Source organism: Coregonus clupeaformis, unplaced genomic scaffold (assembly GCF_020615455.1).
Source record: "Coregonus clupeaformis isolate EN_2021a unplaced genomic scaffold, ASM2061545v1 scaf0413, whole genome shotgun sequence".
NCBI classification, from domain to species: domain Eukaryota; kingdom Metazoa; phylum Chordata; class Actinopteri; order Salmoniformes; family Salmonidae; genus Coregonus; species Coregonus clupeaformis.
In genome coordinates this window covers 292,722-306,151 of record NW_025533868.1, presented here as the reverse complement: position 1 = coordinate 306,151, position 13,430 = coordinate 292,722, and the positions used below count along the sequence as shown (strand labels likewise).

The window sequence follows — 13,430 nt, the reverse complement described above, 5'->3', positions numbered from 1 at the left end:
GACTGGCTGTAAGTTTGCTTAACTGCAGTGGCAGTGACAGAAGGCACTTTGGGAACTGCATCCCCCAGAAGGCCCAGACCTCTACACGTTGTTCAGAGAGAGAGAGAGAGAGAGAGAGAGAGAGCAGGGGAGTGTAAGAGAGAGACAGAGAAAGAGAGGGAAGGAAAAAACAAGTAGCTTTTCTTGCCTCTCAATCTCTTTGGCGTCAGGCAGCTGGCTGGACGAGAGAGTGGTAGTGCTGAAGTGTGCAGTAGTTCTGGTGCTGTTCTTTAGTGTGGGTGCTGCTCCTATGTGTGCTGCTCCTGGCTGTCCTCTAGTTCTGTCGTCTAGCTCTGTCCTTTACTTCTCCTCCTCGTGGATGCCTTCTGAGACAGAGTACTGTGGAACAGACGGGAAAAGGACTGCACTGGACGTCTTGGCCTGTCAGCGAGTGTTCGTGAGTGTGTGTGTGTGTGGTTGTGTATGTGAGAGTGTGTGTGAGAGAGTGTGTGTCTGTGAGAGAGAGAGAGAGAGAGAGAGAGAGAGAGAGAGAGAGAGAGAGAGAGAGAGAGAGAGAGAGAGAGAGAGAGAGAGAGAGAGAGAGAGAGAGAGAGAGAGAGTGTGTGTGTACGTACCCCTCCAGCTCCTGGTGAACTGAGGAGGTGTTATGCCATCCAGCGCTGAAGTTGTCTCTCTTGGATCGGGAGGAGGAGGGCCAGCGGCGGAGGGGGCCGTTGGTGGAGACGAGCGGCTCAGTTTGTGAGTGTGTGCTCCTCGACCCTCACTGGGTAGACAGACAGACAGAGCCACTTCAGCGCACTCACACCTGCATCAGCCTCTGTTGTCAGGCTCTGCCTAGCGGCTAGCAAGGGGGGCAGGACACCAGCCAGGCTGTCTAACTAATCCAGCTGCACAAGTGTTTAAAGTGAGACGCAAGACGGCTCCTCCAACAGGATATTATTGCAAATAATTTACTGTGCAAAGTAATTATCGATGCTCTGCTCAATATCTAAAGTGTGCACTTGAGGAGGCTTGCTTAATTTGCTCTGGGTGGCTATCTTTTTGAGTGTGGGTTTTAGACGTAGTAACTACGGCGGTTTCTAATAGCGAAAGCATCAGGAGAGAGAGTGAAGTGGGGATGAAGTGCTTGTGTAATTGAGTTGACTTTTTGAAGGGGGAAGGTCAACATTTATAGAGGAACAATTTAAACACATTCATTTGGACAACTCTCTCCAACTACCTTGTTAGGGTGTATGTATTTCCTCAGCCATTTGCCATATTTTTATATCATTATCCATAATTACTTCGTCCACTTGAATTTTTGTCCTTGGAATACATTTTTATATTATCGTCTGAAATAGATATCATAGAAGTGAGATGTTCATTTTACTTTTAAAAATTTAACATCTCTATATTTTTAATTTTCCTGAAAAAAAGCTATAATGTCTGACGGAGCCATTCATTTGTACAATCCACAAAATCTAAATAGTGTAAAATAAATCTGATTATCATAAATAAACTATAAAATAGACTTCAAAAATAATATGAGTTCACATCTAATCATCCTCATAGATGAGTTTATGTTCAAATATTGCAACCATTTTAGTTCCTCTCCATCGATTTCTTGTTTACTGGGTCTCATAGGTAGTGTTAGCTGCTGTGGAATGTGTGTGTGTGTGTGTGTGTGTGTGTGTGTGCACGCTTTATATAGAGAGTGAAGGCGAGAGGTAGAAGCTGAATCATTATTATATGTTTATGTATGGGGGGCCAGGCTCATCTGAGACACAGTCACAATGGAAGGTGATCATTAATTGCGCTAAACTGCAGTGAGTGTGTCAGTAATTTTCCAGCTGGGAGCTGTCAGGTAGCAATATCTTATTATGCCAGGTGAAGACCCTGTGGATCCCTGCTATGTCACCTGGGACAACAGGGGGGAAATAGGAGGTTACAAAGACCTCTAGAGGAAGACAGAAAAGTATCTCTTTACACATTGTTGTGAAATCGAGAAGTGCAGCTGTAGGTTGGATCACGCGACCGCTAATGGCATATTATTATATTATTAAATCAAAATACTTTACAGTTCCATCTTTGTATCACTTTTGAAGTTGTCTGTCTTTGGAAAATCAATATTTCTGATGTATTTGTTATATTTTCCCATTGTACGTTGTACATAATAACTTCCATAGATAGACAATATTGAATGTCTATTGAAAGGAAATTCAATTGATATTTTCAAATGTAAAGAAATATGGCCTTGAATCCTTAAATGAGATAGATTTCTTTTATTTTTATGTATTGTAGATTGCTTAAACTAAGTTGAATGCTAGAACTTATATGAACTCTTTCTCTCTCCCACTATGTGTGTGAGCTTGTGATCTGGAGTAAAGCCTGTATCTTCTTTGTGTAGACAGTGTAGCAGCTCTGATAATGTTCTCACAGTGCCTTCACCAGCATGGTGTGTAATGCATTTACTCCCTTAGAATGACATTTCATAAGGTGCACCAAATGGTTCTTGTGCTGGCCTGCGATAACTGCTCATATTTACATTTTTGTTTTCCATTGTTAGTATGGTGTAATATTTGTGTAATATATATTTAACCTAATATCTATGTTCCAGTCGATGTTGTCTAAAGACATCATGCTGTAATTGTCTTTTGAGATGTTCACACAATTTTCATTTTCCTTTGTTTTAAAATAACTTTAGATTTTTCTTTAGAAAAAGTCAAAAGATTCCATTAAGGAATATTTCCCCAAATCATTATCATTTATACCTTTTATTTTCTGCATTTTGGTGTGTGTGTGTGTGTGTGTATGCATGTATGTATGTGTGTATGTGTGTGTGTGTATGCCTGCACATCGTTACCCATGGAAACTTGAAGCTCTGTCATAAAGCAGCTTTTGCCATATCCAGCTTTCCCATCGTTATGTCCTAAAACAATGGCCCTCTTGTTTTAACAACTTATTTGATTATTTCTCTAAAACATTTTGGGTGGTGGTGTCTGAGGTAAAGGGGGCTAATATTTTCCTCCTGAAGTGACCTGTGATTAAGGCTGGGAGAAGAGGGAAGGGGCGTGGGGGTGTGTGGGGCGCGAGCGGGGGCTGGTGTGGAGTTACTTATCACCATTGTCTATAAAAGGTCAGCAGTGTGAAAGAGCAGAGACAGCGGGCTGAAAGTCAGAGCTTGTTACGACAGAGCAGGAAATGGGATAGCCACAGACACACGGCCCCAGTCATAAGACCTAGGGTCCTCTAATGCTAACCAATTAAACAGAGGTTGTTGCGTGATGAAACATTATCAGTGGCAACAATTCATGACTCAAAGCATTCCAGGCCATATGAGCCTTCACTGTGGGCAGGATTGTCAGCTATATATAGGCCCTTTTCTCCTTCTTTCCTCTGCAAAGTCACTGGGGCGTTGGCTGGGAGAAGACAGGCAACATTTCATGCACTTATTGATTAGCTTGGTTTGTTAGCTGTCCATTGTTATTGTGTAATCAAGCATGAGGGGAGACGGCTTGTCAAGAATTCACGCCAGAGAGGCCTCTTCAGTTTGCCATATTCTCAATGCTCAATATACACAAAGGCACATATTGGGCTTATTTACTAGAGAAACACATTCAATTATTGATAAAGAGTAAAGGAATTGCAGCAGCGCAGAAGCAATGTACAAACGGGTTGTTTTGTTGAGCTTTTTTTATGAGCGTCTTACCAGAGCCTTGGATACGCTGTTATTCAATGTTTCACATTCACCACTGTCGACCTGGACCCCAGTTGCTCTCCTACTCTATAAAACACCTTATGTTTTATTGTTTAATTCAAACAATTCTGCAATCAAACGTTCACGTTGTGTACCATTATATCCCAGCATATGCTTTGGGTACTATATAATGTACATATTGTTGCCTTCTGACATTTTCTGAGACTTATTGCAATATCCCTCCCTCCCTCTCCCTTCAATAATGAGAGCTGGTATTGTATAGGGCCTCTGAGAGGTTGGGGGGTGTGGCACCCTCGCTCTGTGCTCTCTTTAGCTGAGCGTAGCCCTCCCAGCTCTGCTAATAAATTATTAACTCCCACTGACAAATACTGTTACGGAGCCTGCCGCAGATCTGTTGCATTTTCTAACAAGATTGCTGTAGACACATGTTACAGGAGGATGGAGTCAGCCCTGTTCACTCTCTCTCTCTCACGCCTCAGCAGCTTGACTGATGGCTGGAGACCGGGGTAAAAGTGCCTGAGAGACTGAATATTTTAGTGGTAAAATAATACCACTTGATTTACTGTGTCATACAAAAGAAGTGCTTTGTTTCACTCTCACACTCCATTGAAGACGGGAGCTTGTTGTGTTGGAGGCCCGGGCTTTTTGGATGCATGAATACAAAATGTGGCGGAATCTCCTAACTCCACCCCTCTCCCCTCCCCTTCTCAAACCCCTCTCCACCCCCATCTTCCTCCCAGCACACCATCACTCTCAACATGCATGTTCTGAACTTTGCTCTGAATTTAAATTTTCAATTAACACTCAATTTCGAGATCATTTTCTATTTGATATAATTACAGGAAACAATTTATTGTCTGATTAAAATTGAGGGCTGGGTCTCTCTAAAGAAAACAGTAGACAACACAGGCCGGTCTGAGAGAGTGTGAGGCTCCTTCCCTCCCAGCGCTACGGTACCTGACAGACTGGCCGTGTTGACACAGCTGCTGGGGCCTTGGGGGTTAACGTGGCCTGCCATTTTCCCATTTTCACCCTAACCGCCACCAAAAATACTGATCTATAACTACGTGCCTCTGTGTATGCGTGTGTGTGTGTTTAGGTGTGTGTGTGTGTGTGTGTGTGTGTGTGTGTGTGTGTGTGCCTGCCTGTAAGAGTTGGATGTCCTAATACGTATATGTGTTTTCAACACTCTTTATTGTAATGCCTTGTGAAATACAGTAATGTGCTGGCTCTGAACTCACTTAATTAACTGTATTTAACAATTCACATTGAGAGTGCCAGTCTGCTCGGCTGTTCAGCGGCATGTGTAAAAGGATGGCACGCCTTCAAATGAACTAGTCATTCTTTAGTGGAGCTGAGGCTGCTGAGCGCTATCGGGCCTGACAGCGGCATGCGATGTGCACAATCTTCACGTACGGGGAGTGTGGACGCACGCAGGCGCTTGATCAGATTTATTCTAACACCAAACTGCGTGTTAATCTCTCCCTGTGTCACATTTGTTTTGATCCCTCTGTGAACCCCATGCCATACATTTGGCAGAGCCTGGTGAGTTACGGTGGAGTTGGCTGCGGTGTGGGTTAACTGACTCCATAACCTCGCCTTCCTCTTCTCTGTCTGTCTGTCTGTCTGTCTGTCTGTCTGTCTGTCTGTCTGTCTGTCTGTCTGTCTGTCTGTCTGTCTGTCTGTCTGTTTCATGGTCCTCCCAGCAAGTAGCACAAGGACACGATCACACCACAGCCCTTGACCTAGAATACCCACCTCTCTGTCTCCTTCCTCCAGCCTGTAGCCTAGCTAATGGGACGGCAAAACCTCCGTCACAGTGACCCTGTGGAAGAGAGGAGAATGGGCCAGATTTCTCACACCCTGAGCTCCCCTCCCTGTCTCCCCCTGTCTCCCCTGTCTCCCCTATCTTCCCCTGCCCCTCCCTGCCTCTCTCTGGCATAGAAGATGCTACAGCAGAGATGAGACTTAGACTTGAGGCTCACATGCTGTTTTCATTGTTAAATACCCAGCAGCTTAGAAAGAGAGGCAGACCAGGGCAATAGGGAAAAGAGGATTACCAGTAAATATGGACTGGTTCCTTTTCCCCACTTCAGATCAGCAGGAATGCCATAATATTCTCTTATTATTACCAATCGCATAATTAGATTTGCTGGCACTGTATTCATTTTATTCATTGTAAGAACAACAGAAAACACTGTTTAAATTGGTATTAACATTTGTTTTCTTTGCACCTGATATGTCAAGTGCACTCTTCACTGTAATATTCATGAAAGCGTGTGACAGATTTGTAAATTCTGTCTTCCACTGCCAGGATCTGATTTCCAAGCAGCTTAAGTAGGATTTATTGGCCTGGAGAAATAGTGTAGCACTGAAAAGTTAATCGTTTGCTAATTTGAAGACTGGAAGTAAAAAAGGCAGCAGCTTGGGGTTGGTGTTGTGTTTGGTGGCAGGATCGTTCTGTTAATTAAGAAGAGGACAAGCACATTACTTTTACTCGTCATCGCCTTATAATTGTTTATCATAATCAAACAAAAGCGGTTTAAGGCATTATCTGAATTTGGAGTGATAGTGAGTAGTGTTGTCACGTTTACCTTTATCTAGGGTCATTATTGACTGGGGCTTGACTGGGACACTTTATCTGTGGCTGTGTTAGAGCTTTAATGAGAACGTGTTATGTGGTATAGTAACCCTCTTAACGGCCTAATCATTGGCTGGGTGGAGGGAGGTTTGGGCCTGGCCCAGACACAGGCACCGCTCCAGCCTCATCTCCAGCCTCATCTCCACCATTTACATTAAACAAAGGATTAGGAGAAGCCCCATGGCCTGCTCTCACACCACATGACCATTGATAGGATCTCTCCAACTTTGACTCAGGTCCAACATTGTTTTTCAGGTGTGGGTTGATGTGAGGATGGTGAAACATCCAGCAAACCTGTCGTAAATACATTTTGACGTCAGCTGTTTTGTCGTCCCAGTGTCATAAAACTGTCTGACGTTTGACTATGTGGCTTTGAAGTTTTCTGACCGGTCGTCCTGTTCCCTTTATCTCTTCCACAGCAGAATAATGTCTTCCAAGCAAGCCACCTCTCCGTTTGCCTCCGTCACCGATGGGGAGGAAGCCATGAGTCAGGACCACCTGTCCTGGGATAAGGAGGAGAGTGCCGAGGCCCATGGGACACCCCAGCTGCCCCTGCACAGCCTGCTCCACAGCAAGGGCTCCATGGACGGACTGCAGCCCCTCAGCAGTGTCCCTCCAGAGAGTGACTGGGACAGCATGGTGTCAGCCCAGCAGCGCATGGTGAGAGACACCACCCTGTAGACCAGTAGACCAGTTGACTAGTAGACATATTACATTTGCTAAAAAATACAAAAAAAATACAAAACAACTATTTTTGTTCCTAGAAAACATACATCCCATAGAAAGAAGAATCATATGTCTTAGCAGTTTTTTCCCCGGATCTATCTGATATAGGACCTAAAGCTAGCTACCTTACTGCTGCAATATCCTCAGTGTCAATATCCATTTACTGTAGGTGACAGGCAAGCCATCAGAAGGTTTCAGGGGGTACCGTATTATTGTCTCTGTACAACGTTGTCAGGGGTGAGGTAGATTCCAGACAATGTTCTGTATTTTCCGTTGGTGACCTTCACCATTAATGACTTTCACTACTGTCTAGCCTCTGAATGTGAGTAAGCCTGACACACACACACACACACACACAAAACTGTCTTGTCACTGTGCCCTAGCAGAGAGGAATTTCTCCCACAAGGACACGGTCACAACAGAGCCCTCGGAACAATTTCAGTGAAGACTTAAGACCATGCGTTCTGCCAAGCGTTCTGCCAAGCACAACTATAAATATGAAGACAATACGACAGTGGAACAAAGTCTCTGAGAGGGTATCTGTTCTAGAGGGCCTGCCTGGGCCCCTCAGCCCCCCTATCCGCCTGACTCCCTCACTGGAGGCTCTCTCTGGACCAGGATGCACTGGGGCCAAGATACAGGCTCAACAGCCACCCATTGTTCTGTGCTTGTAAAAGGGAACTCTTCACATGCCCAGCCCCTCCCTCCTCCTCCCAGCCATGGGTACTGTCTCTAATACTGTGAAGCCGTAGGGATCCTGGGACCCTCAGATAGGCAGCACCAAACCAACTATAATCAACTATAGGTTATTATTAGTCTGAACAGGCCCAGTGATTTTCAACAGTAAAACGTATAGTTCAGTACACAGCATCCCAATAAAAATGCAATACCACAGTATGACAAATTAAGACAGAACGGAATGTTGCTACGCTTCTTCTTCGGCGGCTGCATTCTTTTTGTCATCAAAGAAACATCTCCCACAATATGTGTTGTTGTGTACATCTGCAGCAGGCCCCAGACAATCTGTGGAGCTGCTTTGATGTGTGCGGAGGAGAGAAGAGCAGAGGCACTTGTGGGCTGTAGCCGGGGAGGCAGGTGGTTGTTTGTGACAGACGGGCCTGCAGTAAAGAGACCCAGAGGGGCTCTGAAGTAGCCTTCCAGTGGGCCACCCCTCCACACTGCAGTGGCTGCTGGGAGAGAGTCACTGCCCCCCGCTCCTCCTGCCCACTCATGTCCCACCCCCAGACCCGTCCCAGACCCTTTGTCCCAGCTTGTTTTCTAAGGATGCTGGGCAGTCTGGAGACACTGTTCTTGCCATCCAGTATGTAAATGACAGTCAGGAGATTGCTCAGGTGGTCCGCTCTTCTGACAGGCTCTAATTGGATCACAGGGCCGCTAGTGATGAAGGTAATTAGAACGGCATTTGAAAGAATGTTTTGTGCATTGTCTCCTGTTACTCACTGCAATCACTTGACAGCCTCTTGATAGAATGAAAGGAACCGTATGAAAAGTTCATTCAATTCATTTTGGATCTGAGGACCTTGCATTTAGTTTGCATAATGTTAAATCATTTTCAGTTTATCATTACTTCAATTATTATTATTTTATCCAGAGACGAAAAACGAATGTTTTTGGTGCCTTTTTAACTAGCGCAATACCAGCTAATATATAACATCTGTTGTCACAATAAATCCTTTATTATACCTTAAAAAACCTTTCCTATAAGACAGCTATGTAAGCCAGCTATAAAATGATCTTGTTCTGGTTCATTGTTCTACATTAAACAGAAAATACAGCCAGACATGGTGGAGACCTTGTGAATTGAAGGGTTGTATCAAACCGGAACACTGCCAGTTAATGTAGTTTCTAGTCTGAGTAGAATCTATCAGATGAATGGTGGTGGCTGGCTGTGATTTCATACTGAGGAGCGACATGAGGTCAAGGAAGGAAGTCTAGAACATGGGGCCATGACAAGTCTGGAGGTTAGTTATAGAAAGACGAACACAAATGTACCTCGAAGCTAGCAACATTAGTTTTCCCCCACTATTGTTAAATCACAGTTGGCTGTGGTTTGCCATGGCCTTAGCTTTGCGTGACAATTACTTTTTACCATTAAATTGGAAACATTGAAATTGGAAAAGTGAAGTGTCGAGATCCTGTCAGCTCAAGTTGACTTGGTACAGATGGCGCATGGGAGAGGGAGTGTGAGAGGGGAGAAGGAGGGATCGAGAGAGAGAGAGAGAGAGAGGCAGACGGCGAGAAGGCTGAAAGTGTTGCCTTTGCTGATTACTTGACTCCACTGCTGTGCCATACGTCTGTGTGGGCTGTGCCCTGAACCTGCGCCAGCTGATTAACCCAGCGCCACTCCACTCCCCACAAGCACCCTCCACTGGCCCTGGCACAACCACAGCCACCCCTGCATAATCACCCCCATCCTGCCCGCCCTGCGCTGGGTGTAGACCTTGCCGTGCCACCCCGGGCCCTGGTACTGAACCGAACCACCTCTCTGACTCCTCTGCCTGTCTGAGGATACTACGCTGGGATAAAAGATCGGAACAGGAATACCCAGTTTACATCACTGCATGTTCTTTGGGAATATCAGCAGATGCCACCCACTTCTCATCATCGTTCTACCTTCTTGATGTTCCTTTCTTCTTGGGTTGTCCACTTTCACCGTTATCTGTGTGTCCTTCAGTAGAATGGCTTCCTCCTTTATGTATGTGTTGAAGATATTGTGTTGTTTTGGGGTTAAATGCCAGATCAGGCAGTGTTATACATTACACAGAGAACAGAGGTGAGAATAAACAGAGGTAAAAGGGTTCAACTCTTGACAGCAGAATTACCTGTTGTCTCCTCACTCTCTGCAAACCATAATTAAAACAGCCTTGTGTCTGAGGAGCCATGACTCAAGTTCTCTCTCTCTCTCTCTCTCTCTCTCTCTCTCTCTCTCTCTCTCTCGCTCTCTCTCTCTCACACTCCTTCTGCTCCTTTTCTGTGTACAGAGAGCACTCAGCCATCAGTCTCAGACAGGACCCTTAGTTAAATACTAAACCACACACAGGTGGGACTGAAAAACAACAACAGCCTGAGACAGACACAGATTTACGATGGCCCGCAGCACTCAGCTGAGAATTGGCCTCCGCTCGAAAATGAACAAATTACACAGCACTCACCCCAACACAAATGTACACTCAAACACAATTTGAGAAATTATAGTTGGGAGGTTTCTCTGTGTAGTTTCTCTGGAGGTAAAGTAGTGCCTGAGCACACGCACGCACGCGCGCACACACACACACACACACACACACACACACACACACACACACACACACACACACACAGACAGTGCTATGCCCTCTGAAAGTGTCCCTCATCATTTCACTACACTATTTTCACTTGCCAGATCTCATTTGATAGAAGCTGTTGTTGTATGAAAGCCAGAGAGGAGTCATTTGATATGGCCAAATCACCCTGGGCTGCCAAAGAACTAGCAATCACTGCATTTGACTAGATCAACTGTCAACAGCCGATAAAACTCAGAGACAGAGAGAATACACAGGGAAATACTAATGATTAAACCAAACCCCCTTTCTCTTTCCCCATCCCCTCCCAACTTCTGTTTTCTTACAGGAATCTGACAGCAATAAAGTATGTTCCCTGTACTCCTTCCGGAATAACTCAACCTCCCCACACAAGCCTGAGGAGGGGGCCCGGGAGCGCGGCGACCTGCTGAGCGGATCTGCGTTCGGAACGCCGGAGCGCCGCAAAGGAAGCCTGGCCGACGTGGTGGACACACTGAAGCAGAAGAAGCTGGAGGAGATGACGAAGACAGAGCAAGATGGTAGGACACTAAGAACCTATGTGTTTGTGTGTGTGTGTGTGTGTGTGTGTGTGTGTGTGTGAGGGAGTGTGTATGAATGCTTCCTTTTTCAAATGGCGTCAAACTTTTTCTCTCTCTCTCTCTCCCTCCCTCTCTCTTTCTCTATCATTCTAGTTTTTTCTTTCCCACTCACTCTCTCTTTTAATTAAACACACACAAACGCGCGCGCACACATACACACAGACACACACAAACAGAGGCTGGGAGGACTGACGTGACTGTGTTTTCAGTTTGTTCTGAACCCTTTCCAGAGTGACAAAGAGTGGGTGGCACTACACCTCATCTTAAGTGTGGTCTCCCCCCACTGCCAAGGCAAACTCTCAGGCCGTAAAACACATGCCGCCAACCTGACGCCAGGAAAATTACCTTTTCTTTCTTCAACACAGAAAGCTCTTCACTAAGGGCAGCATTCATCAGTCAAAGTCAACTACACCTACAGACAAAATTTGTCCTCTCCTTGGCTATTAACAGGGATACCTGTGCCAATTTAATTAATTCAGTTTGCTGTATCATATAGTACGTAATTTCCTCACATATCAAATGCCCTTAATAGAACTCTATTTCACCCTATGGTAGCCCTCCACTCCCTAGTCCTATATGTTATCTCACAGAACCCCACAGCACCTTCTGTCACCCCCCACTTCTCTCCCTCAGACTGCAGACTGTAAGGAGGACGCACAGCAGAAAAACTAATATTTGAAAGAGCCGCTACAACATTTCCTTAATTAGCACTGCACTAGTAGTATAGTGTAGTATCCAATCAGACTTGGAGCCCCCTGGGAACACTGGTGTCTCATTCAGCGTCTGGGGAGCCCTTAGCTTAAGCGCTACATCACACGAATAAATTAGACGTCCGTTCGTTTAAAAATAATTTGTCGCTTTCTTTTTTTTAAGTGTTTGTTTGGTGGTCTTTGCACAGTATCAGCTATCCTGGATTATTCAGTAGATAGCAATTCCGATCCCAATATTTTATTTTACAAATGTAAGTAGGTCATACAATTTATAATATTACTGATAACAATATTAGATTTTAGCAATATTAGATACTAGATTTACGATAATTTCTACAGATTCATAATGTATTCTATTGTTGACGTTTAATAGTAAAAACTGTGTCTTAACTAGTATTTCTTTGTAAGGGTCTTCTTCCCCTGTTGTCTTAATGGTATCGTTAGTTTCATACCCTTGACTTTTCTGGAGATGATACCTTTCCCTCAGCACAGAGGACATCTCTCATGTGTCTCTGGTTTCTGATTGGGTTGTTTTCCGCGGCGGGCGTGCTCCTCTGAGCCCTCTCTGGCGAATGCGGGCGTTATGGTAATGAACCCCAGCTGGTGAGGGCCGGTTGTTGCAGTAATTTAAATGGTCAAGTGCAGCTCGTAATCCAGGGCCATATGTTAGCGCAGGGAGGAGAGAGTGCTTCAGCGTGCAGTACAGCTGTTTTAATCTCCTGTTAATAAAAGAGCCTGGGCCTGCCTCATGCCCCATGCATCAACACCACCAAAATAAACTCCCTTGTTGGAGGAAATTAGTTTCTGAGAACACAGAACAAGACAAGAGGCTCACGGAGTTCAATATGTCGTCTGTAAGCTGCTGGAATGGAGAGATTCAGTGTCCTTGTGGACGCTTGACACCAACTCCATCAGTAGAGTTGACTGTGTGATTACTGTACATCAGAAGGGATGGGACAGAGTAAGGCGTGTAGAGCAGGCGGGTAACTGTTGTTAACATTCATAATCTATGTCAGTGTTTATAGAGAGCCTCTGTGAGCGTCTTGAAAGGGCAGGATTAACCGATTAAGGGCATACCAGAAGGTTGGAGAGCCATTTGTTGCCTTAATGACCTGGCGAATGTAAGACAAAGCAGCGATGAGCTAAATATATCACTTATCTAAGCTATGCTATCATGAAGACAACTGTTCCTGCTAATCCACCCTGCTTTAGTCCCTTCACTGGTCTGGATCACTGGAGTCTTCAGAGCAGATCTAGACACCATCTGCTGCCATTATTCTGACTGAGTCCTCCCTGTTATGTCCCTTGTCAGGAATCTCATCTCATTGTGATGATGGTTCAAGACTGAGCTTGCTGACTGACCTTCATGGTGGAGGGCATGAGAATCCTCTCTGTTACACATACTACAATGTAGATCCAATGGAAAATCAGACTTTGTATATCCTCTTAGATTCAATGATGAATGAGTCAGAAAGTGTCATTTAGATAATTGTGTGGCGTTGTACTAGTCCAGAGGCCATATTTGATACTGAGCGATGTTAAAGCTGTGGACTGGGACAGAGAGCAGTCCTAACAGACGATGACAGAGTGAATCTCCTTCCGCCAGCTGGCCATATCTCTTTCAGTCCCCTAACAAAACGTTAATTAAATGTATATCGTCGTCAGCATTCGCTGCCCTCAAATCCAATCAGACGTAAGTTGACCGCAACTTTGCCTAACTGGACTGACATCTCAGTGCTCCGTGCCTGAACCCGA

The 13,430-nt window shown here is 45.0% G+C and overlaps 1 protein-coding gene across 1 annotated transcript in view; it reads left to right on the top strand.

Moving 5' to 3' along the window:
* The first annotated feature begins 586 nt into the window (after positions 1-586).
* Positions 587-13,430, top strand: part of LOC121556200 (transcription factor SOX-6) — a 119,014-nt gene continuing 106,170 nt past the window's right edge. Inside the window, 3 exon segments of the mRNA XM_045215269.1 lie at positions 587-738; positions 6,758-6,998; positions 10,695-10,905. Coding sequence (XP_045071204.1) covers positions 647-738; positions 6,758-6,998; positions 10,695-10,905 — 544 coding nt within the window. The 5' untranslated portion in view covers positions 587-646.